The following is a 27,200-nucleotide window of genomic DNA, read 5'->3' as shown; positions in this document are numbered from 1 at the left end:
GTTATTGAGGGGAAAGACTTTTGTATCATAAGTTCACTGGATTGTAGAATGTGATAAGGAGCTCAAAGGATCTCAGATGCCATCTACTCCAAACCCCTCAGTTTAGAGATGAGGAAAATGAGAGTCCCTTATTCTATGATAAAAAAAGGCACTAGGTGTTAAGAAGTTGGGCTGAGCTTAGATTGATTGTATATTCCACTTAATGTCAAGAAGAGAACCCTGAATGTAATTCTGATAGCAGTGGGGAGCAAATGAAAATTCTGGAGTGATATGATCAAAGTTGTGTATTAAATGGATAGAGTGAAAAACTAAAGGATAGGCTGGCAGCTGGAAATCAATTAGAATACAATAGGCAAGTTCAGAAAAAAATGATGCCTGAAATGTGGCCTTTTCATATTGAAATACATAAAATCATTTGATTGTATTTTCATATTGAAGGGCCCTACATACCCTTATTCCTTATCTTTGCCCTATGATCCATGATCCATACTAGAATAAATCACTACCATTCAATCTAAATCTGATGATACCTATTAAGGCCCATTGTGTGCTACCCTCCTTCATCAAACTGTCCACATTACCCTCAACCATTTGTTCCAAAGAAAATAATCTCATTTTCTCCCAACCTTTCATTGTACTTTTCCTTTGTCTTTTCCTCTACTTCTCATATTATATAGTTATTTGTGGATATATATTAGCAAGTAAGTAAACATATATTTGCTATGTATCATCATTTTTAACTCTTAGGTGTATGCAAACAAATTTGGAGGCTGCTGTGTCCAAAGAAATGTTCTACTTTTGCCTAATACCTTTATCATGACATTTTTTCCTCTAATTTCACTGTTTGTAGAATAGTCCATACTGGGAAATATTAGTCTTTCTAATTAAATTGATGCCTCCATATCAAAGATTTCTGGCATAAGATGCCATTCAAGAATACCCAAGTGAGACCTTCCGTATAAAATAACTGACCCTTGTCTGCATCTCTGAGTAACCCTGATATGTGAGGCAGAACCCAAATTAATCTACTTTGGACCTGGGAAAAATAAAAAAAAGTCTTTCATAATCTGGCTTAGTGCCCAGAAGCATGTTTTTTACTGGATCATCCATTCCTTTACTTCTGCCACCTTTTAAAAATTAATTAACTCAAGCTCTAGATGTATCCTGCTCTTCTGTAGGATTCCATTGGATCCTTGTCTCTTATATAACAATAATCCAGATATAGCTTTGATACCTTCTCCTTTAGTCTACTACCCAGGTTTCTCAGATGAAGAAATTTATTGTTTACTGTACATCAATGATGTCAAACTGAAATGGATATGAGGGTCCCTAACTATACATAAGGATTTCTGTGAGCCAAATATTTTATTGATTCAAGTTTTAAAATGTGACATCTTTATTATTATTTTATTTACTTTGTCAAATTTTTCCCAGTTGCATTTTAATTTGACTTACGGTACATTATAGAGTGTTTGGGATCATATGGAGACCATATATTTTACACCTCTATTTTATCTAACATTCCATTTCTTGCCTAAATGCCTTTTCAAAGGCTACCTTCTCTGCACTTAGTACTTGGAAAACTGTTCTGCTTTTGTGTTAGAATTCCCAGAATCTAGCACATTGTATATCATATAACATGCATATTCTTATGAACTGCTCCAATCTTTTTGGAGATCAATCTGGAATTCTGCCTATAAATTATAAAACAGGGTAGATACCTTTTGACCCAGAAATACCACTATTGCATTTGTTTTCCAAGGTGATTAGGGAAAAAAGAAAAAGAAATTGTATGCTCTAAAATATTTTTAGCACCTCTCTTTGTAGTGAAAAAAAAATGGAAATTGAAAAGATGCCCACCAATTGGGAATGACTAATCAAGTTGTAGCACATTGTTGTAATGGAATACTATACCATAAGAAATGAACAGGTTAATTTTTTTTAATACATGGAAAGATCTAAATGAAGTTATGAAGTGTGAAATGAGCAGAACCAAGAGAATATGATTTACAACAGAAATAGTCTGAAGAATGTGTATGTCCACCTCCAGAGAGAAAACTGATAAGCAGAAATAAACAAAACATATCTATATTTGTGTGTGTGTGTGTATATATATATATATATATATATATTTACATATGTTTATCAAATAATGCCTTCTCTAATAGGAAAGCGATTTAACTGGGTATTTTAGAATGAAATAAAATAAATTAAATTAAAAAGTAAATGTCTTTTCATTGTTGTTCATTTTGAATGTTCTCTCTCATCACCTCTGGTTCTCTTCAAGTCTTATTTGAAGTTCCACATCTTATATAAAACCCTTTCCTGATCTTCTAGTTGGTAACATTCTTCCCAATCTTCTCATAAATATTTTTAAAATGTATTCATATTCAGCAGAGTTATGAAGCATTGCTCTGGCTTTCTAAGTGGTCTCCAATAAATTAAAATATATTTGGGAACTATTTAACAAAATAAAATGCAATAAAACTTAGTTTTACATTTTAAAAGTTAGTAAATAGCCTACAAACATTCTTATATATTATTTTGTTATTTTTATTCAATCTTTTTAGTCATGTCTGACTTTTCATCATCTCATTCAGGTTTTCTTGGCAAAGATGCTGGAATTCTTTGCAATTTCCTTCTTCAACTCATTTTGTAGATGAGGGACAGAGGGAAACGGGTATAAGTGACTTGCCCCAGGTTATCTAGTAAGTAAATATCTGAAACCCAATTTGAACTCAGGAAGATGAATTTTCTGACTTTAGACCCAGAACTCTGTCCACTGTGCCAACCTGCTACAGTTTAGTGGTCCCCCTTTCTATCTGAGATAGATACCACTGGTATACATGTTTTCTCCCAGTAAAATTTGATATCTTTGTCTTCATTAGCAGAGGTAATCACCCACTGAAGAATTTCCTCTTCCAATGTAAACTCCCAAGTGATATTCCACTTGCAAAGAATCTCTTTTGGGCAGGACAGATGAAGAGATAAGCCTATGGTCAAAAATATAGTAAATATATGGCAGAAGAGGGATTTGTTTCCAAATTTTCCTAATTTAGAGGCTGCCTCTCCATTTGAGGGACTGTGAAAAAATTGTCTTCTCTTTTCATGTCTTTGCTTCAACTGTTATTTCCCTCCTTTACAAATTATATTTTATTAAATAACTTTTTTCTATTTATAATTGTGCTATCTTTCCATATATGAACTTGACTCCCTTATTAAATTTCAAGTGGAAGTTAAGTGTGTTTTTCTCCTTACAGGTATACCTAGCACTTAACACAGCACCTGATAGATAGTATATAATTAATAAATATTTGATTACTGATTATTCTAAGCAGAGTTATTCTAGAACCTGTTCCACCAACCTCATGAGAACCTATGGTTCTACTTTCAATGTGAGTAAATGGGTAAATATTAGAAATCATGGTTTGAGTTATTATTTTATTAATTTTCTAGATTTAAAAAAATATTGATGAAATGTTAACAATGCAGATTAAACTTTAAATGTGTACAATGTATACTTTCCCCCCTTGAGACAGCTTGTATTTAAACATTTAGCAACTGACCAATGAATAGCTATCTAAGCCTAAAATACATTTGAAGGAATGCCAATAGAAGTATTTGCTTTATGAAAGAGAAGCATTTTTGGATGTAGAAAATGTGTTAATTTATTTATCTGGAATAAAGATTTTATCAGGGTTTAGTCCTTCTTGCCATTACTCTAGAATAAGCCCTCATCATCTCACACCTGGATTATTACAATAAATTGCTGGTGCATCTGCCTATCCCAAGTCTCTCCCTAAACCAATTCATCCTACATTCAGGCATTAAAATGATTTTCCTAGAGTATCAGTACAATTATAGCACTCTTCCTCCTCCTTCCTTCACCAATAAACTCTAGGGCTTTTCTATTGCCTTCGTGGTCAAATAAAAAATCCTCTTGTTGAAGTACAAAGTCCTTCATAATTTAACTTCCTCTTACCTTCCCAGCCTTATACCTACTCCCTAACTCAGTCTTTCATCCAGTGACACTGGCCTGGTTTTTCCACAAATAAGACACTTTATTTCTCTGCTCCAGGCATTTTCTCTCTATTCCCCATGACTAGAACATTCTCCCTCCTCCTCCTCCACTCCCACAATGGGCCTCCATAGCTTCCTTTATGACTCCATTAAAAATCCCACAGAATACTGGAAGCCTCCTCTGAATCCTCAAGTCCAATGCCTTCCCTCTGCTAATTATTTCCTATTTATCCAATATATAACTCACGTTGTATATATTTGTTTATTTGTGATCTCTTCCATTAGATTGTAAGCTCCATAAGAGGAGAAACTGTCTTTTTTTTTGTCCAGTGGTTAGCACTGTTCTTGGCACATAATTAGTGCTATAATATTTTTTTTTAATTTCAGTAGAAGTTTAAAAAGAAAAAGTTCTTCATTTTTTAAAGAAACATTTTTGTATATGAACTTTGGCATCCCTCAAGTTTTGTGTCCATTAGCAAGTGACTTCATCCCCCTATGCCAATGATAATGAACCTTTTAGAGATGGAGTGCCAGGTCCCACCCCCACACCCCAAAGTGCTGTTCCCCTCACCCTGAGTTCTGGGTGCATCTTGCCCCACCGCTTACCCCACACAGGGAAGGGAGAAAGCATTCCCATTGGACTGCTAGGCAAAGGGGAAGGTGAAGTAAGGAATATCCTCAGAAAATATAGAGAGGGGGGAGGACTGTAACCCAAGTGCTCTGCTCCCCTCCTGCTCTGCTGCCTGTGAGCCAACTATCTTACCCCCTGTGAACTACCATTAGACTGCTGGATAAAGGAGTAGGTAATATGAAAACAAAATGCCATCAGGCATGGTGGAGAGAGAGAGGGGAGCAGCTCTCCTGAAACCCCTCTGACTTGCTAGTAATGAACTCTGGGTAGGGGGGACATAGCCATTTGTTCAGAGAGCACTCTGAACATAAGTTTTCCATCACAACTCTATTCCCTAAGCAACTCAATGTCCTATAAAGTGTCAAGTTTTCTGGTTTAGTGGCAGAAATTCCTCATTATGGTACACTATACATATAAAATCTTGGGCCTAGGTCAAAAACGTTTAATATTTTAATTTAGTAATGAGAGTAAATGTAGTATAGTAGAGAATTGGACCTTGAGCCATGAGTTCAAGTTTGACCTCTATCTTATATTGGTTGTCATGAGCCTGTCAAGTTAGTTAACTTCTGCGTAGCTTTCTAACACTTCATTGGTAGAGAGAATTTCCTCATACATGAATTACCTTAACCAATATTTGTCAAAATGTGATACAAAATAGACAAAGGATTTCTTATTTTAATTTTTTAGTAAATGATGTCATTTTGAAGATATTAAATATTATAATTTTGGAGGACTTTACATGGAGGGTCCTGCCAGTTGTCTAAACTGAAGGCTTCTACTTTAGTAAAGTTTGAGAACCACTGCCTCTCATGACAATGAAATAAAAAGGAGCTAACCTAACATAATCCCCTATGTTGAGAGAGACCTGAACCAGAAACTGACTGGATAAGGCTTCATAAATCTGAATTTTAGTCCCAACCCTTGCATTTATGAACTGAATTACCACAGGAAAGATATTTATCCCCTCTGAATCTCAATTTATTTATTCCTAAAGTGGTAATAACAATATTTCCTATCTCACTGGATATCAACTCTTTAAATGTCAATTTTTATTATATTATATTATAACCTACAAAAGTCTGGAATTCCATTCTCATGTATACTACTTCAGGAGATTTCTGGGAGATGAGATGATTTCAAATAAAAATAAACAAAAATATGAGTGAGAGAAGAGAGAGAAAGAGGGAAAGTATTAGAAAGAGATGAAGGGGAAGAAAAGAGAAAGGTAAGGGAGAAAGTGTGATAGCAAAAGGGAGAGACAGAAACACAGACAGGCACAGAAAGAGATGGAGAGGCAGACAGTGTTGGCTGCTTAGGCACTGCACAAAGAAGGTCAGTTTCAGAGTAGTTATCACAACACTTTTCTGTACTTGATTAATGTGGTCTTTCGAAATGGCAGTCAAGAAGAAAACAGCTCCATTTCACGTGAACTTGACAAAATAATGGGGTGAGCATTCCTGTAACTGATTATTGAGATTACCTGGGCAAAGAAGGCTTGAGTGCCTCTCTAATTAGGAACAGCAGCAACTGAGTCCCTAAGGAAGGGAGAATGAGGTGAGGCTGTTGCCTGCCCAAGGCAAAGCCAGAGAATTCCAAGAAGAAAGAAAAAAAAAAGATTTTCCCTGTTACAAGGGGACTTTATCTCATTAAGGAAGAACTGTTCTGAGTCCACAATATTCTACAACTCTCTAATGAAGTGGTTTTGTGAAGGCTTGTGTAATACACACAGATCTCAGAACAATTGGGCCAGTCACTGCTTTTGACCTCCTATCACTTTTAAGTTCCAGACTCCAAACAATTCACTCCAATCAAAAAGAATTGTACTTCTTTAAACCCCTCAAAATACAGTTCCAATGCCATCAAAGAAGAAAGAGGAGAGGACAGAATGAAGAACTAATTTAATGTAAGTGAATTCCGAGGCTTGAGGGTTTGATGATTCCATTTACTTTACTATCTAGGAAATATCTTTTTCCAGAAAGCCGATTTTTAAAATCAAAAGATAATTCATTAAAATGTAAATAATTATTTCTAATTAATCAGGGATTTTCCTTTTGGAGTCTTGCTTCTCTAAGACCACCACTATCTACCTAAGAATGTTGCAGATTCAGAATGGGTACAAGGAGGAGTTTATTTTTCTCTCTTCACTTATGCATTCCAAATGTGTATCAGCTATTCTGGTTATCAATGGCTTAGTGGTATACATCCCAGCCTTTATCTCAGGGGCTAAGAACAAGCCAAAGGAATTCCTTATAACACTAGATGATATTTTTATAATTTATGTAAGAGATTTTCATTGATTAAGTTTAACAATCCAAAAGGTCTTCCTGTGAAATCACAAAATAGAACACACTGTCACTAATATATGATAGCATTGGTTATACACAATACATCATGCTTAGAAATGAGATTTATTTGGAATCCTTTCAATCCAATTCTTTTGATTAAAAAAAATCACATTCAAGAAACCACAACTGCAGAAGAGACAAAATTATTCTTTTCTTTTGTCACATAATTTTCACACCAATATGCTTCTATGTTTAATTAAAGAAACAATAAAGCACAGTTACTCATAAACTAAATTAGATATTTCCCCACTTTTCAGTAATAGGAAGAACTCCTTTTGAGTATGTAGGGTCTTCTGGCTTTATTCACATGGATTTGCCGCTTCAGGATATAAGGAGTTTTCCTCTTCATCACTTCTTCTTTCTCACGGTTCAGATTTCCAGTTTCAAGAATATCATCTTGGAGTAGCTGCAATATATACAGATTCTGAATGAATTGGGAGGTGAATAAATGTAATTCTTTACACTAACATATTACTTTTTAGTTTACAAACCCCTTTCATTCCATGGAGACATAAAGACCTGAATTCAAATCTGGCCTCAGATACTTACTGACTGTATCACTCTATCCTATTACTTAACTTCTGCCTGCTTCAGTCTCTTCTTCTGTAAAAGAGGTATAATAATAGTACCTATGGCCCAGGATGGTTGTAAGTTAAAACTGAGATAATATCGGTAAAACATTTTGCAAACTTTAAAGAGCTATAGCTATATTAGCTATTATTAACATTAGGTATATTACCATATTGGTCCCACAAAATAACCCTAATATTTTTTGATAAGGAAACTAAGAATATAAAAGACTTGATTCAAGATCATCTGACCTAATGAAGCTAGTACTAGAACACAAAACTCCTGACAGGTAATACAATATTTTTCCCAATAGATGCATTATACCTATATTTCCTGGTGAGTTTTATGTAGCTCAGATAGATCAGGGACATTCTCAATGGATCACAATGGATTTAGGGGTGTTTTTCATGTTCATTTAGTTTAGGTGGCAAGTCCAACATAGGAGAGAATTAAACACAAATTGACTTTTAAAAATTTATTTGGAACTCAAGTCAGTTTTTGGATATACTAGATGATCAACCCATGGACAAAAAAGAAAAGTAATAAAGTTTCATAGTCTTCCGTGCGACTTTGGGGGTCCAATGTATCTTTGAGGTCCAAAAGTAAGATTAATTTTTTACTATAGTAGACCGAAACTTGGAATATTCTAAAATTAGATATCCATGATCACTTCAAATCATTCCTGACTCATATCTCTGGGACTTATCTAAAAAAATGTTGATCAAGGAAGTTGGAATAAGAATGAGGAAAATTCATAATACTTTCTCAGGTCAGGACCTTTTCTTTTTTTATCTTAGTATAATGGATATATCAGACAATACCATGAGCAGATATTAGAGACTCTTAAAAAATGTTTGTCAAATTGAAAATATTTTGAATAAGGCATCTCTTCTGCCATAATTAACGTCATTAGCAGAACATTCATTTGGTGCTATTCATTTTATTTTTCCTGGCAAACTTGATTCTAGTCTAGCTTTCTGTTATCTCATACATACTCAGCCTTCCAAACATACTGGTTTACTTCATGTTTCTCATTTATGGCTTCACTGTATGTGTATTATTTCCTTCCAATAGAATGTAAGCTCCTTGAGAACAAAGTTGTTTTATCTGTGTATCCCCAGGACCTAGGATAGTTCCTAGAACCTAAGAAGTATTTAATAATTTTGACAATTTCATGTAAATTAATAGAATGGAATTCCATATATTTGTGCTATATCTTTTAGCATTACATTGGTTGAATAAAAATATAGAATAAGAATATCTAATCTTCAAGGTAGAGAATATCTGAACAAACAAGATCAGCAAGGTCTGGCCTCTTTTTTTTAGGTTTGACCTATTCTTAATGAAGTTATACTTTTTATGATGATAGCTTGCTTTCAAACCTATAATTTTCATTCCTTTAATTGAAATTATAGAATATTGCCCCAAATAAAAATTAAACTTCCTAACCAATTCTTTGCAGACTATATACTAGCCCCATTTTTAATTTTTGGAAATCCCACCTATTATTTCATGATAATTAATAGTTGTTCAATAATCACAGCTGCCATTTCCTACCAGTATGCTAAAATGCTATTTGTCTAGTTCTAGTGACCTGAACTCACTGAGGATAGCCAGGCTCTCCCTTACCATATCCTCATTTATCTTCGGTTTCACCTCCCTGTTAATCATTTTTGTTCTATCCTCCCCAGCCCAAAGATCATCCTCCTTGGAAAAAAAAAAAAACAAGCAAAATAAGTTTTGAGTGGTTCATCCTTTTCACTATTATTCATTACCAACATCCCATTCACCCTGAAAAATTATCTCATCTTGATTCTGTTTTTGTCTCCAACAAATCTAAAGACCATTTTCTGTTGAATCTAATTTTAATCTCTAATTTTATGCAATTCCAGAAACTAATATTTCTGACACAATTCTTATAAGATTTGCTATATTTACTACTCAACCTCATTTATCTCCTTTTATAACCATCTTGTATGCACATATTAAAAAATGATCAACAAGTTTCCCATTTAACCATATTGCTCTCTTTAGATAGTGCCCTATGTTTCCCTCATCATGAGGATTCTTTGTCCCAGTGCCTTCATAATATCATTTTTGGAGACTCCCATGACTCAAGGATACTAGGCCATTGAATCCTTTCTCTGAACCACCTCTCTTCAAATCTAAAAATGTACATAAAATTAGATCTGATATTTTTCTCTATCTCGGACTCCATGTAAAAGTTATCATCTGCTCCCAAAGTTGTTGCTGATTCTGTTATAGCCAAATAACCCCTCCTTGATGATGAGAAGTAGGTTCAGAATAGAACTTTTCCTTATACAACCATTTGAGAAAGGAGATAAATTCATACATTGTTAACCTTTCCTGCTGCTAAGAGGGCAAGGGTTAACCTCCAGCAGATGTCCAGAGAGTTGAAATCCCTAATTACTTCTGAATCATTCCTCCATATCAGTTATGTGACATTTTATAAACTACCCATAAAATTCCTCCTGTCTAAGGTTCTTGAGAACTATTTTGATAACAATATCACTTCCATTTCTCCTTCCATTGATCCTCACCCAAATGTTTTCAACTTGATTTGCCCCTTCTGGTTCCTATATTTCCTCAGATAACTATATTTTGACTATATAATGATATTTTCAACTGATATATTTAGCTATTATTAGCTTGAAGAAGGTAAATATCTTTCTGGAATTTATTTCCGATCATTGGTTATATCTTACCACACCTTAATGATACTTGGGATTTTGAATTTGCCTCACTGTGTTGGGAATTCTGATCATTTTGCTTAGTATTCCTATTTTCTGTGGTGATGTTTTTTTTTATCTCATTCTATAGTTTTGGTTTTTGCCAGTTCTTTTCTCCTGTAAATTATATTAACTTTCCTGATAGTTTTCTTATGTTACAATTGTTCATTACTATCGTGTCAAACTTGGGAAATCTAGATTGCAGTTCTTCTCTATCCCTTCCTTTCTAACACTCTATAAATATCTAAGAAAATGTGCTTTTATCAGGCCTGGTTACATACTCTCCAAAACAAAGACAAATTCCAGGACAGTATCTTCTCTTTGATCTTAACTACTCAGCTTAATTCTTATGTAAGACAGAAAGTTTAGTAGTAGTGATGGTGATGGTGGTGGTAATAGTAGTACTGAGAATGTAAGCAGTGTTTACAAACAACTTTCCATATATTTACTCACTTGATCCTCACTACAACACAGTGAGGCTGGTATCCTTATAATTCCCATTTCTCTGATGAAGAAACCAAGGCAAACAGAATTTAACTGGCTTGGCTAGGGTCGCAGCTATCAAATAAGATTTCTACTCATTTTCTCAGCTCTAAGCACCACACTAAGCTTTCTATCATCAAGCTGCATTTATAAATAAATAAATAAATATGTGTTGAATGGATAAGTGGATGTTTATCAAAAGAGAGGAGGTAAGAATATAGGTAGACCAGAACAATTCTAACCTGGCTAAACATTGGCAACTATAGAGAACCTTTGGTAAGTAGTAGTAATTCTAGGAGTATAGAATTTCTCTCCCTTTCTGTTTTTCATTAGTAAGAGGTGAATAAGTTCAAATAAATGAACAGCTCTCTAACCTTTTTACTCTCAGTATTCTAATCCTTGTATTAATATGTCTTCTTTTTAATGATCTAAATAGTTTTCATTTAATGGTCTTTTTTATAATGTACTCAGTTGGTGGTGCTATCTCAGAAGCACCTACCATACTTCCCAATTCAGAAAACCTGAAAATTAATTCAGCATCCAAAAGCTGTTCTTCCCATATGCTATTCATGGTTATTAACTAGCTACTGTGTTCCTATCCTGGAAGCAATGAGCTGAAGTTGAAATACACTAGCTTTACAGTGATTATTGAAAACTCACGAGAGTTATAGAATCTTTATACTAACTCTTGATGGAAAGGGGCCACCATGTGTACAATGTATTTAAAAGCACTTTGAATACTAATTTTGTTCATCTGGTACTCCAATAATTTACAGACAGAAAATTTTAAAAACATTCTAGAAAATATTTTTCTAGTTGTTTGCCCAATTCAGGATAAGAGATTTAGGCAAACTTTTGTATATCCAACTAATTTTGAGTTAACTTAAATTGTCAGTAGATGATACAGTGGAAAAGATGATCACCAGTGAGGGAATACAATTTTGAAGTGACATTTTTCAACCTGCTATTACTCCTTGTGAAGGGAATAGAAAGAAAAGTAAAAGTAAAAAGAGAAGAAATATCAGAAAACACCATTCCCAGATTTTTACTTTTCTATATGAAACCCATAATTACTTTTGCCATGCTTTAAATATTATTATTTTATTTAAATTACATAATAACATATTCATTTTTAAAAGGCTACCACTTCCTATAACATTTTTTTATCTTTTACCTTCCTTTTCATTTTGCGGGACAGGATCAACAGTATTAGAAAAAAATCTAACTTTTTGTCTGCCTCTTGTATCTATATTGTATCTATAATAAAGAATAGAGAAATGGGAAGCTATGGAAATAGGAAGACTCAATGGCTTTTTTTCCTACCTATGACTCATATTAGCTCTAGAAACAGAAGTAAGTCAGCTAATATCTCAGTGCACTAGACAATTCCAAAGACTATGTGTTTATAGAAGTTGCTGATTTGCATCTATAAAGTGGTTTAAGGTAGTTCCAGAAGTTCCAAAGAGACGAAATGAAATATAGCTGAGTCTCCAAATCCCCACCACCACCCCATGGTTGCAAAGGCCAGGTTTCTTGTTTAAAGGACTACAGAAATTGAATATTACTTCGAATCAAAGAATGACTGAATTCATTGACAAAATGAAAGGTAGTCCAGTCACAGATTTTTCCCTAATATTTCTGTTCTGTATGCCTTAATGGGAACACTGGAAGTCATCCTGCTCTGACTTTTTCTTTGGTTTTATGACAGATGGGCAAAATTATTAATGAGAGCCCACTGTGAATACTGTGCCCTATATAAACCTTAGACATGAAAGATGAAGGCCCATTGTCACAGCTGTCGATCTAAATTCTACTCCTTCTACCACAGAAAGAATGCAAAAAGGCATCAGGGTAGAGTTACTTGCCATGGTTTTAATACCCACAGAATTGAATTCAATTCAACCAATGTTTATTCAGCACTTCCTATGTGAAGAGAGAGAGGCAACATGATTTAGACTATAGGGAGTTTCCCAGAACTGGGAAGACACTGGGTCAAGATCTGCATATGATCCATATTGACTGTGAGGTCCTGGGCAATTTGCCAATCTTCTCAGCATTCAAAGCAATTAAAACTAGAAATTATGGTGAAGAGACTGATTTACATTGGCAGAAAGAAATGCCCACTGGGAGTTCCCTACTTCAGAAATGAAATCCTATGTCCATCTATCCCTGTGTACAAAATACTGTGTGCTAAGCTGGAGGAAGTTTACTTTCCTCCTCCCATCCTCAAGTAGTTTACTTTGTACTGGGCTTTGAGGTTAAAGTTTTCCAAGACATCCACCTGGTCCCAAACTAGCCGAATTAGATAGCTTAAAGAAAATATGAAAAACAATCCCTTCGTTCCCCAAATCAAGCTGGCAGTCCTAGATGATAGGAGCCTGGAAACAAAATTCAAAGAATAGATCCTCAGAACAGGGAGAAGAATAATGCTAACAATAGCAAAAGCTAACATTCATATAGCACTTTTTAGACTGAAAAAATATATACAGATAAATTTTCATTTGAGCTTCACAATCACCCTTTGAGGTAGGTGCTATCATCTCCCCCAATCTACAAGTGTGGAAACTGAAGTACAGAAAGATGGAGTAATTTTCCCAGGGTTCCAGCAAAGTAAATGTCTGTGGTAGGATTTGAACTCAAATCTTGCTGACTACAAATCCTTTGCTGTATCTACTATGGCAATACTTGGTATGCTATGAAAGTAAGGAAGCTGTTTTAACTATGCATAAGTGCACTTTTAGTCTTTATGATTTGCTGTGGGCATAATATTAAAAGTTCAACATATTGTTGCAGATAAACTTTATAATCAAAAATTTCTGGTTAATATCTCAAAGTCATACATTTGATGTAGGGATAATTAAACGCCATCATCTAAACATATTTCACAACTGTGGGTCCATTAATGTAATAAGAAAATTTATTTAGTGCAACACACTTTTTCTTCTATGAGTCCTTTTTTTTTTAAAGCAACAAACTTGAAAATAGACTTGTCCTTCTACTCCTCTATGATTCTAGTTCCTTGCAACAACCCTGGGTCCCCTCTTACCCTAACTCCTAGTCTGACCAGTATGAACCATCAGAACTCATAAGTGGTAAAAACGAAGACAGAAATAGTCTGAAATTGAGGAATTATGTATTTTGCTAGTGCCTCAATCTATTTGTTTTAGAAAAACCTGATTTATAGATTTCCTTTCAATTTTGAATAATGAACAATACATTATAATTGAGCTGTCATGAGATTGACAGTAGTTGTTGAAATCAAATGAAATTCATACTCAATTGAAATGGGACACCACATTTAGAGAAGTCCTCCTTGCTATACTGATTGATACTAGACTAATAGATTCTTTTTTTAAATTCTTACATTCTGTCTTATCAAATCCTAAAACAAAAGAGTGGTAAGGGCTGGGGAACCAGGATTATGTGACTTGCCCAGGATTACACAGCTAGGAAGTGTTTGAGGCCAGATGTTGAACTCAGGGCCTCCTGACTCCAGGCCTGACACTCTACCTAGCTGCTTCTAGTCTAATAAAGTCTTATAATATTGCAACCATTACTGTCTTGAACTTTTTGATTGGCAACCAAGAATGATTACATGGCTCTTGACAAAAATAAAAATATCTTGGATCCCTAAGAGTCTTTGGATATCAGAAATAGTTCTTCCTTATTTGTGAATTAAATAAATGAATATGGATTAAATTTTTATTAAAATATACTCCCTTTCTAAATTTGGAGAGAAGTATTTTACTCAACCCCAAATATTTGAAAAGAATTTTGATTTTGTCAGAACTGGACACTCACATCACTCATCTCCAACATTTGTGAGTCTTGCTAGTATTACATTTCTTGATATAATGGGGTGACAGCAATAAAAAGCAGCCCTGAGCCAGCACAATTAAAAGTAGCTTTGCATTTTGTGTCTTACCTCCCAGTGTTGAAAGACTCTGCTTTGACAGATTTTCTGAAGCTGGTAGATGGTCAGCATTGCTTCCAAGTTAAAGCCATCTAAAGTCGAAAACTGTCTTCTCATTACAAGCTCATCATCACCAGTTTCCCCTGTTTCTTCAACTTGGCTATTTAAGTTGTTGACAAGGTTGCATACATTTATCAAGGTCATTTTCCAATGAGGAAATCTTGCTTTGCTGATCTATGATATGCAAAAGAATAGAGAAAACTGAAGATCCCATCTTCAAATTGGTTTTATAACTGGGAAATAAGTAAATTGGCAATAGAATCAAGCTTGAAATAAGAAACAAAGATCTTTTAAGTGTTATTCTGTCTACAATAATAGGGTCACTAATGAGAAGGGATAGACCTTGAAATCATCTAATCCTGCAACTGTTTTTTATTGTTAGAATGCTGATATATGGTAGTGATTTTTTTAAAAAATGCTAAACAAGAAACATTTTAATTATTTTATCTTCTAAAGTTTCTAATGAAATGAAACTTGAAGATTTTTCTAAAGTCATTATTATATGAGAATTTATTTTATATTTTGTCTTTTTACATTTTAGAACATTAATGCCAATTTGTAATTTAGCAATTACATTTATTATTCAAAAGAAAAAAAACAATTGCAATTCCAACGATCATCATCATCTCCTGGAAGTCAAAATCATGGACCACCTTGTGAGGTATCAGGAGGAATGGCAAACTCTGACCTTGAGGATTCCATAATCTTTTAACTATCAGACAGTAGGGGTAACAAATTAATAATAATTATAATAATAACAACAATGATCACTTCCCAAATACTCTCATTTGATCATCATAATAACCTGAGAAATATTGCAGATATTATCATTCCCATTTTATATATAAAAAAAAACTATGGTTCAGAGAGGTTAAGTGACTTGAGAAGCAGCTAGGTGATATAACGGTGAACACAACACTGATCCGGGAGTCAGAAAGAATTGAGTAGAAATCTGGTTTCAGACACTTGGTATCTCTCTGACCCTAGGTAAGTCACTTAACTTCTGACTGCCTTAGCTGATACATCTGTAAAGGAGGATTAATAATAACATGAGAACTGCAGTGTTATGAGAATAAACTGAGATTGTATTTTTAACATACATTGATCATGGACATAAAACAAGAAGTTGTAGAGCTGAAATGGGGACACAGATCTTTTTGACTCAGTGTCCAGCACTCTATCCCCTTCTCATAAAAGTGAAGGGATTAGAACTAGAGAGCCTCAAGGTCACTTTTAGCTCTTGAACTATAGTCTATAATTCTATGACACTAGAAGATCACTTTCATGAAAGACTATCATGGCATAGTAGATGGAGAATCTTTGTCAGAGACGGTAAGATTTCAAAGATCAGTCCTGTCTCTGACACTCTCTGGCTATGTAGCCCTGAGCAAGTCACTTTAACTTTCAGTGTTCAAGACAACTCCCTAAGATTAGAAATCAAAGAGAACCTGAATTTATAAAAAGAGTTTCCTGACTTGGGAGTTCCCTACAACAAAGATCTCTCAAGTTCATCCCAATACTTAAAATATTTCAAGTATTAGTAGGTACTAATACTATTAATTACACCAATCAGCCATTAATAAAATCAACTATTCTCCCTGCCTTGTAGAAAGCTTTCTAGAAAAGGAAATACTATACCAAACTCCATTAAATGCTTTGTTTGTGTTTTAAACATAATGTATTATTACAGACATGAACAAAATACAGACAGTCCTCAATCATCCTCAGAATAAGCAGCAATGTGACAAACACCCTTATACTGAGGATCTTCAGGAAATGAGGTCTTATAAAACAGATAAGGTACAGTAAGAAAAAATGGATGTTATTGTTTCATTACTTAGTCACTACAAATTCATGCATCATTTTTAAAAGTGACAGCCTCTCATTTGCTGTACCTTCAAGTAGGTAATAAAAGCATGTATTTAGAACAGAAATGCTGACAAAGTCACCAGAATGAATATGTTGGCAAAATTCAAAGGACTAGAAACTAAGGAAATATTGAAAACTCAGAAATGCCCCATTGTACATTCTAGTCCAACTCAATTCAACTCAACAAATTAACCCAAACTCAATTCGAGTGAACAAATACTTCATAAGCACATACCATGGGCAAACGTATGGCCCCATTGTGGAGCATGTGATGATTTTAAAATAAAATCGTCTGTTCCCCCAAGTAGGTAGTATCCTATTTTATTACACTGGTAATGATAGATAAAGCCCGAGGACAGTACCATAACACTACTGATAACTAAAGAACTATTTCCATATAAGGAAATCTTGCCATTGTGTATAGCATCATCAACTATCTCCTCCAAGTGCTTTCAGTGATCATATTCCTTTGTTCTGCCCATCGGAAATGGATTTTTAAAGAAGTCACTATGAATAAGCTAGGTGAGTGGCTCAACTTCATATCTAGTTGGTCTCCCCATTATTCCCTACTCATAAATTTAGTTGCTAGTCCTTCCCTACAGGCAGTGTCAAAAGCAAGAAATAAGGGTAGAGTTTTAAAAAAAATGCTAACTAATATTTTAGAAGTTATCTATTCCAAGTAATATATTTTAAAATGCTTTAATTTCACTTTTCTTCCATAAAGACAGATCTAGTGGTTTTGTGAATGTGCTGTATTATGAAAGATTAGATGACTTATGGGACTATATTCTAGAGAGAATTAAATTACTCCTTGTTTTGGAAGGTCTACCTTGTAATCTAAAAAACTGATCAGTGTAGAGATGATTAATGACTGTCATTCTAATGAAATGCAAGCTCACTGAGGCTTGACACTGTTTCATCTTGGTCTTCCTATTTACACCAGTGCCCAGCACTTACTACATATTGAAAAATATGTGTGTGTTTAACATACCTTCTGTCTAAAGTATTGGTTCCAAGGCAGATAGGCAATTGGGTTTAAGTGACTTGCCCAAGGCCACACACCTAAGAAGTATCTGAGCTACCATCTCCAGGCCTTTTCTTCTATCTACTGAATCACTTACTTGACCCTCAAAAAATGTTTCTTGAATTCAGTTTTTGAATTATATAACCAAAAGAACTCTAATCTAAATGGTATAGGACTCGAGTTCTGTATCACTTACTGACCCTTTGGCCTTGTGCCAGTCCCTTAGCCTCTACTTATCCCTCTATAAAATGGGAATAAGAAACAGGATGTCATAGAGGATAGAAAGCTGTCCTTGAAGTAGGAAAATTTCTTCCTTTGACACATAATTGATAAATGATTATGGGCAAATAATTTACTTTCTCAGTACCCCAGGAATTAAGCATATAATATATATGTACATATACATATATATAAATATGTATCACATGTATATACTACATGGGGAATGATAGTTCTAAAACAAAATGGAAGAAGGAAAGGGGAAGTGGGGACAAATTATAAGGAATTTGATTGTCATTCATTTTGAAAAGTCCTTGTTCTAACCATCTTCTTACATTTTCAGATCCTTCTTGGGACTTTTAGGGCATCTTCTCATACTGGGGGTTAACTAACAAACAGTATATTCTGTTCTTACCCCAGTTCTATTCTAACACCTCATTCATCAGTCTAATGAGACCTTATTAGGTAGTTCATCCAGATGACAGGAATTGGGCACTTATGAATTTGAAACAATAGGAGATATTAAAAGTGAAATCAGTTCCTCTGAAAAATGCCTAAATCACTAGCAGCTGCCAGAAAACAAGCAAAATTGGGATTTTTATGTCAGTATACTTGGGTTTGAGTTTAAAATATCCCTGGTCTATATGTCTGAAGTTGTTTTCTATACTTAAAAGAGCAACCTAAATTATTGAGTTATCTTTTCAGAGATCTGAATTAATAAATATGTATTCAATGACTTTCATTCCACTTCATGGAATCAGTTGTGCTCCCTCCACCTCCCTTTTCTATCTTAATGTCTCCTTCTAATGGCTAGCATTTTACAGAAGGGTTTGTTTCTTTTTAATTCTCCTGCTCACAATGGAACCATCATATGGCTTCTTCTTCTTCCAACTTCAAAATAAGCCATATGCATTCATAATAATGATGCATACCTTTTTAACTAAAATTTTCTATTGAATACAATGAAAACTTGCTCTTTGCAATCCACAAAAAAAAAAATATAGACCCAGCTTAGAGAAATAATTTAGATTAACCAGAGATGGAATACAGATATTTCAGGATGTGTCAAAATGTTTCCCAGAGGAAATTTTTTGAAATTTGCTTTTATGTTTGTTCAAATAAAAAGTTAAAGATCTTTTAAGCCATAGGTTTGCCTGAAGCACACAAAAAGAACAAAAATACAACAAAAATGAGGACATATTCTTTTAAATCCAAAATAACTATCCAACTATGTAATAGTTGTCCAATAATGTGGACAGAGTTCATCTCCCTGAGAGTTAGTCCTATATACATAGTGTTGAAAAATGTAAAGGTTTCTTGACCAATAAAATGAAAGAACTTGATCAAATGATTTCTAAGATGCTCAAGATTCTATAATTCTTTGGAATAGAATAAATTTACTGGCATAGATTTAGACTTCATATTGCATTCAATTCCTTCATTGAATTCTAATTATTCAATAAGCCTTGTGCAGGCTTATAGAGATGCAAAAGGTCTTGAGGGAAGAGGGAAAGAAGCCCTCAAGAAGTTTTCTTGTAATGGACTTTGGAAGTCATATAACTCAAAGACCTCCTTTTACATGTTAGGAAACTGAGGTCCAGAAAAATTAAATTATTTATTCTCTACTCTTTAATTTCCAAACTCATGTGTCCCACTAAAGGAGAAGCTAAGTAATAATGATAATAATAATAAATAAATATCTTGCATTTATATGACTTTAAGGTTTGTAAAGGTATTTATAAATATTATTTTATTCTCCCAAAAACCTGGGAAGATGGGTGTTATTTGATCGTCCCCAATTTATAGATGAGGAAACTGAAACCAATAGGTTCCTTGACAGGCTGAGGATATAATCATAAAACTAGTCAGTTTCTGAGATCATATTCAAACTCAGGTCTTCCTGTGTCTGAGGTCAGTGCTCTAACCAATATGGTAATCCCTTATTTGCCTCAGTAGCAGAGGATCTTAGATTTAGAGTTGGAAAGAAAATAGTCACAAAGGCTATCTAGTCAATCCCTCCAAACCCAACACACCTTACATACTCTAAGGCGCTCACTATAAGACCTGTGAGCTAAGAGAAAACACATTCATTTATCTATATCAAATGGATCTGATCCAAAGATTCATAGGCACTAGTCTTCTCTGATGTATTCTAATTCAGCATCTTTGAGAAGGGGCAGAGGAAGAAATAATTCACTGACATTCAGTTAAAGGGAAATTCTGATTTTAAAATCAAGGATTCACAGATCAAAAGAAATTACACACTGAAAAATGCCAAAAAACCCAGGTTGGAGGGGCAAAGGATATCAAAAAGTCCTGAATGTAAATCCCGCCTCAGATACTATGTGACTCTAGGTAAGTCACTTGTCTCAGTTTCTCCAACTCTAAATTGGGGATAATAATAGTACCTACCACCTTGACTGTTGTGAGATTAAATGAGGTAATATTTCAAAGTATTAATATAATAAATAATAAGTAAACTTTGAAAATTTTTATCGTTGTTGTTCAGTACTTTCAGGGATATCTGATTCCTTGTGCCTCCATTTGGGATTTTCTTGATAAAGATACTAGATTGGTTTCCCACTTCCTTCTCTAATTCATTTGACAAATTGGGAAACTAAGGCATATAGGTTAAGTGACTTTCCCAAGCTCACACAACTAGTAAGTATCTTGTATCAGATTTGAACTCAGAAAGATAAGCTTCCTGGCTCCAGGTCCAGTACTCTATACACAGCATTGGATATCCTAGCTGCCCTATCCTAGTACCCTTCATAAAAAATACATTATATAAATACTAGCTGTTATTTGCCATTGTCATTTGTTTAAAAAGAAATCACCAACCTTTCAAACACTGAATATTATAATACTGAGAAATTGACATTCTAGTCACATTCTGGGTATTTTTGACACTAAGAGACCTGAGAGATGGTCCTGATTATATTATGGCCCCAAAATAGGAAAGATATTTCCTCTCTATTCCCCCAAGAAAGAATAATATTAGTGGTGAGTCATTTTGTACTCCAGGGTCCTACCTGCTTTGGTCTCAGAAATAGGTCAAAGCTCTCTCTTAGTTCCCTTGATGTCAAAAGCATTCATTTGATTTTGACCATGAGCTACCTACATGACTGAATCCATCCATCTTGTGCTATCATCATGGGACTTGTTATTCTGTTATTGTTGGCTTTTTACTCTTTGCATGAATATTGGGCATTAGGTGTTCACCCACTTATATAGTTCAGGACCCAGCAGGGCTATGCATAGGTTCCCATAGAACAAACATTCATTGACTAGAATATAATCCTTAATCCTTCATTATAAACTCCCAGAGGGCAGGGACTATTTCAGAATTTATGGACTTGATACAATGACTCTAGGTGCTTAAAGATGCTTTTTACTCCCTCCTGGAAATCTCTCTGTTCTCTCTCCTGCATCAGTTGCCCTTGAACTGCATATATTTGTATGCCTTTTGACTCCTCCAGCCCAACCCCCAAAAAAAGCCTTTCAGAGCAGAGGTTGTTTCATTTGTGTCTGTTTTTCCTCTGCTTGAGGCAATGTTTGTGATATAGAAAGTACCTAATAAATAAATAAAAAAATAGCTTTCTTATTCAAATGTGTCAGGCCTGCAAGAAACTAGTGGTCCTGGGTTATATAATTATATATTGGGATAAATTCAAAAACAAGCAGCATTCATTGTTTAGATGCCTTACTAATGGCACAACAATTACTTAATAGTTCACATAAATAATAATAATAGATAATAGGTAACATTTATATGCAAAGTTCTTTGCTAAACACTTCATGAATACTATTTCATTTGCTCCTCACAATAACCCTGGGAGTTAGGTGGTATTATCATCCTCATTTTACAGATGTGGAAACTGATATGTGATTTTTCTTAGGAAATACAATGAATCTGAGACAAGACTGGCACTCAGCTTTTCATGATTCTAGGCCCAGCACTTTATCCACTATGTAAGTTAACTACCCAAAACTGTATCATTATTTAATTATTTCAGTCATATGATTGTCCATTACATTATTTGAGATTTTCTTTGCAAAGATATTAGAGTGGAGTACCTTCTCTGATCTATTGCATAGATGAGGAACTGAGGGAAAAGGGGATGAATGACTTGACAAAGATCACACAGCTAATAAGTTTCTGGGGCCATATTTGAACCCAGGAAAATAAGACTTCTTAATTTCAGATCCACAGCTTTATCTACTGGGTCACCTGTCTGCTTGGCCCCAAATAATATTTAACAACAAATTTAACATAAATAATAATTAGCACCAATAAGTAGCTCATTTCCTCTTGCATTGATTATTCAACAGTCATTTATTAAGTTCTTACTATGTATCAGGCATTGGGTTATGCATTGGCATGCAGAAGGCACTTAGATGTTTGCTATTGGTCAGTTAATCTAAAAGAGGGAATATGGAGGCAACTGGGGGTCAGTGGAAAGAGAGCCAGGCCTGGAGTAAAGAGGCACTGTGTTCAAATCTAGGCTCAGACACTACCCAGCTGTGTGTCCCTGGGCAAGTCACTTAACACCATAGGCCTAGCACTTGCCTCTCTTCTCTTCTGCCTTGGAACTGATACTTAATATTGATTCCAAGACAGAAGGTAAAGGTTAAAAAAGAGGCAGTGTAAAGAACAGTGAATGTAGAATCTGAGAAATTGGTTTTCAGTACTGACTATTTACTATCTGTGTCACCTTGGACATGTCATTTAATCTCTCCAATGTCTCAGATTCCTCATTTTCAAAATAGAAGTTTATATATCCTAGATGACCTCTCAGCTCCCTTTCAGATCTAGATAAATATTGCTTTCAAAATCTGATTCTGTCACTACTTGTGTAACTTGGGCAAGTCCCCTTTCCTTTCTTGGTCTCAGTCTTCTCACATGGCATCAATACAATAGACTTTATGATGTCTAAGGTCCCTTCAAGCCGACCCTAAGAAACCTTTGAACAAGGATTTTTGGTTGAACTCCATCATTTTGTCAATGTAGAAGGCTAAGTTTATATAACTTGACCTGTTGTTGAATTTTCAGTTAGTGACTGAGACAGTTCTAATATTATGGTACGTGTCCTGACTCTCAATCCAAAGCTCTTTCCCTCTGCCATGCTGTCTCCTCCCATTGTTCACCATCTTTTATTCTGCAGATATGTAAGTCATTTGCTATTTCCTTTACATAATCTAAAAACTGTCCAGTTAGTTTTCATTTAAGCATTTAAATTGAGGTCAATAAACCTTTCATCATACCTAATCTAATAAGGGTGGAAAAACATTTTTTCCTTCACTTCCTTTACGTCTTTCCTCATGAAATCAAATGTGACCATTTAATTAAAACAACACTCTGATGAGTGAGAGTCATGCTAGCCTTCTCTGTGTCACGTCAACACCTTTATACTTCCTTTGAACTCAAGGAAAATCTTTCAGAAAAAGGAAATGCTCTGAAATGAACTTTTAGGTCTAGCCTGGAAATGATTATCATCTGAAAGGGTGACCATGTTCATAATGAAAGAACCTATGTTCAGCAACCATTGACTGAAGGAAAGAAAATAAGGATTACCTTTGATGTGTACATATTGGTCAATAAATCTGCTTCTAGGGCTTTCATTTCCTCTTCTGAATCTAAAGGGGGAAAAACAATCAGAAACATCTGTATATCATCAAATATTAATTATCTAGGACATACAGGTTCCATGATAATCCGAGAAAGTTTTGGTTTGATAAGAAAAGTTCAAGATTTAAGAAGTGATTGGATTTTTTCTCTAACTATGTGAGACAGAGACAGAGAGACAGAGACAGAAGCAGGCATAGACCCAGAAAAGACAGAGATGAAAACAGTCATAAATAGAGAGATAAAGATTCACAGTCGGAGATCGATAAAGATACATATATCCAGAGACAAAACACAGAGGGATAAACAGAAAGAGAACAAGCAGTTAAGTGACCTTTTATAATAGATATCTAGATTAACTGAAACATAAAAAATCAGCACATATGGTTATTAAATAAGGCACTAGATTGTGACTATTTCCCTATGTAATTATTTATTTTCTGTTTAGTACTTGGGTCATAGTTGTTGCATATTTTCAATTTTCTTAGAAATATAGCACTGTATTTGATTCTTACCAGGTATGCAATCCACATCTGAAGACTCTCACTATTCATGTCAAAGATGGCTTAGTATCAGTGATCTAGAGCTGACAGGTTCAGGTGGTCATCTAGTCCAAAACTCTCATTTTATGGAAAAGGAAAGAGAGGCCTATAAGGTCAAATGCCTCATCTGAGGTCACAGGTAGTATAGTGATAGTGGTCACATTCGACCAGGTCCTCTAATTCCAAATCCCTTGTTCTTGTCACTATACTGACCAAATGGACTGCCTCACCTCTAAATAAGACAATTTGAAAATACATGATGTATGAATCCAAGAAAAAGTCTTACAGTTAGAAGACAGTCCACTGACCCTTTGAGCAAAGGAACCTAAGCCTTTTCTGAATCCAGATCTTATTTTAGACTTGAATATACATTTTAAACTAATTGGTCCTGTCCTACAAGGAAGTGGTGATGGGCACATTTATCATGGAGGATCTAGACTCATGAAATGATGATGAAAAATTTGACTGAATATTCTTGCTTAGTGGACATAAAAATTAATTTTTAATATCTTCATACTAACCATACTGTGCTCTCACATGAGTATGTGTGTGTAGGTGTGTGTGTGTATGTGTGTGTATGTGTGTGTTGTATTCTTTAACATTTAAACAGGTCAACTGACTTCTTTTGGGTAAACTGACAGAGCTGTATAAGGAAAACTACTATATATATAAATTCATTAACATTGTCATGTTTTCATTTTAAGAACATAAAAAAAAGATCTGAATTCATGCATTAAGATTGGATAAACAATTGGTTGACAGGCTTCATTAGGGGGTGTCACTTTTTCAAGGAGTCAGGATTACTTTCTCTTAGGACCATATTTTACATTATTTTTCCCTAAAAACAACCAAATAAACAGATAAATGCCATAAAATGTTATTAAATGATCTGTCAATGAAACCCACAAATCAGGAATCATGGTAGAAGGTAGTTTGGATCAAAGTGCTTAAGCAAGCCATCTCTTTCAAAAATAGTTTTACTATGAGTTTCATCTCATGTAACTAAGAATGAATGTATCATTAAAGTCTTATTGAATTAGATTAATCTTCTATATAACTAACTAAAGCAACATTTTCAAAATTAATATGAATACTTTTTAAGATGCCTTTATGTATTCTTCTCTTTTACTAATTTTGAAAATACTGGTAAAACCCTAGAATAAAGAGGAAGTTAGTTTTCATATACCAATGATTTTAGAGAAAAACCCCTAATATCTGAATATGTTCTTTTGAATGACAATCCATCTTCTATGGTTCATCTCAAAAGACTGTTTTAGATTTAATGGACAAAGTGCTTACATAAGTCATTCCTTTCAAAGATAATTTAACAATGTATCAAAAAAATTGTGGCAATATATTATTGCTAAGATTGTCTGAAATTGGCATGTACATTCTCAGTTCTTTTTCAAACTTATCTCTGTTAGTGTCTTTGACTAGGCAAAGCTTTAATAAACCTCTCTGAATTGCAAACTTGCCTTCCATGTGAAGGTTCTAAAATAACAGACAACCAGCAATGTCTTTCCTGCTCCCTCTACTCCCAAATACCAAATACATAAAAATAGCAGCTTTATGCTTTTTACTAAAAATAAATAGATAAAAGTAGGGCTATTAATTTTTCCCTGGTGTGCTTACAGTGCCTTTCAAGGCAATTTTTTAAAAACACTTTTTTTTAATTCTCTGATTGCTCATTTTTAAAACTATGTAGTTGTGTCATAGGGTTCAAAATTTATAAGCCTCATAACAGATGTAATAATTATTCTTTGCAATCACAAATCAGCTTTCAATATTATAGATATTCACTATTTTGTGTATTCCCTAAGATTTTTGTGCATTGCTAATCATAAAGAAGAGAAAAGTTGGAAACATAAATGAGAATGATAGTTAAGCATCTTAATTTAGTTATAGGTGACCAATTGGTTTGACGGGTACTACCTCTGCATTCTCAAAAGGCAAAAAAAAAAAGCTGGATTTAACCTTATTCTTTCAGTGCTAGAGTTTTAAAAGTGTCAAGCAGTATTTTTCATCTATAACACTGACACCAGCTTTGCAGATTTTTAAAGAAATACTTACATCCTTCTCTGACTTCATAGATAAACTAAGCAAGCATTTATGATGTATCCATATGGACCAAAACAGGAATGAGTTGAAAATTTTTCTCTGTGTATGCATTAGCATGAATTGTAGAAAATAATAATTAAAATTATTCCTCTCTTAGCAAAGAGCATCTGAGCTTACCTGAGCACAGACTCTGGGAGGTGAAAGTCAGAAACATCAGGCAGATCAGTTGAATTTTCATCCTTGCTATCATCCTTTAGTCTTCTAGTAAGTAAAGTCCATAAATATGAGGCAGAGAGAGAAGCTGCAAATGAGTGTGTCTCTCTCTTTTCCTATTGCCTTCAGCTGATTTAGAAAGTGACTGAACCATGAGGGGAGCTCTGGACGATTCCCTATATATACATAAGCAGAGGGATGATGTCACAAATGTACAGGGATTATCTCTTTGTGAAATGCCCTCCTTTTATTCCTCCCCCTTCCCTTCACACTTCCTCCTCCCCCTCCTCCTTTGCCTCCCCTCTCCTCCTCCACAGATGAACCTTGAGTGAAATTGATGCTATTCACTAATTATATTGCTTCACATTTCTGACGCATTTGGGACTCATTCAGAACTATAGTCATGGAGGGCAAGCTGGACTTCCAAGCAGGAAAACTCCCAGCAATTTGGCTTCTCTCTTCCACCTATTTCTGTCCCCTCCAAAAGAATTTCTTTTTTGTTTCCCTTGAGAGATCAGAATCTCCAAATTCCCTAGTTTTCAGTCCTCATCTCCACACAGAAATATCAGAGAAGTCAATGATTTTTTTTACATATTCTTATTAATGTTAGCAGCACCAGGAAGAATAAAAAGACACACTTGGAAAAACAGAACTTGTGTTCAAGTGTTCTCTGTATTTTAATAAAATTGTCAGTTGCATAGATTTTGGAAAAATCAGAGGAAAATGTGAGATGGGCAGAGCATGATAACTAATATATGAACTGAGCCATGATAGCACTGAAAATAGAAATATAATAGAAGAAAGGGAAGTGAGGAAGAAGAGAACACATGCTATTTTTTGCCTTGATCTTTATTTATATCTCTTGTTTTTATTTACC

The 27,200-nt window shown here is 34.5% G+C and overlaps 1 protein-coding gene across 2 annotated transcripts; it reads right to left on the bottom strand.

The window, feature by feature from the left end:
* Positions 1-7,040: 7,040 nt before the first annotated feature.
* Positions 7,041-26,765, bottom strand: NTS (neurotensin). 2 transcript variants are annotated; one of them, XM_001373202.5, is made up of 5 exons: positions 26,288-26,551; positions 23,460-23,521; positions 14,725-14,946; positions 9,196-9,273; positions 7,041-7,402 (listed from the first exon to the last, which is right to left on the bottom strand). In XM_001373202.5, exons 1-5 carry the CDS (start codon positions 26,358-26,360, stop codon positions 7,250-7,252), a joined length of 588 nt encoding a protein of 195 aa, XP_001373239.3. In that variant the 5' UTR covers positions 26,361-26,551; the 3' UTR covers positions 7,041-7,249. The 2 variants fall into 2 exon arrangements, with proteins under 2 accessions (XP_001373239.3, XP_007503175.1); XM_007503113.3 differs by lacking the exon at positions 9,196-9,273 and having other exon boundaries at positions 26,288-26,765.
* Positions 26,766-27,200: the final 435 nt, after the last annotated feature.

This window comes from Monodelphis domestica, chromosome 5, assembly GCF_027887165.1.
Source record: "Monodelphis domestica isolate mMonDom1 chromosome 5, mMonDom1.pri, whole genome shotgun sequence".
Taxonomy (NCBI): domain Eukaryota; kingdom Metazoa; phylum Chordata; class Mammalia; order Didelphimorphia; family Didelphidae; genus Monodelphis; species Monodelphis domestica.
This window is presented reverse-complemented; position numbering and strand designations above follow the sequence as displayed.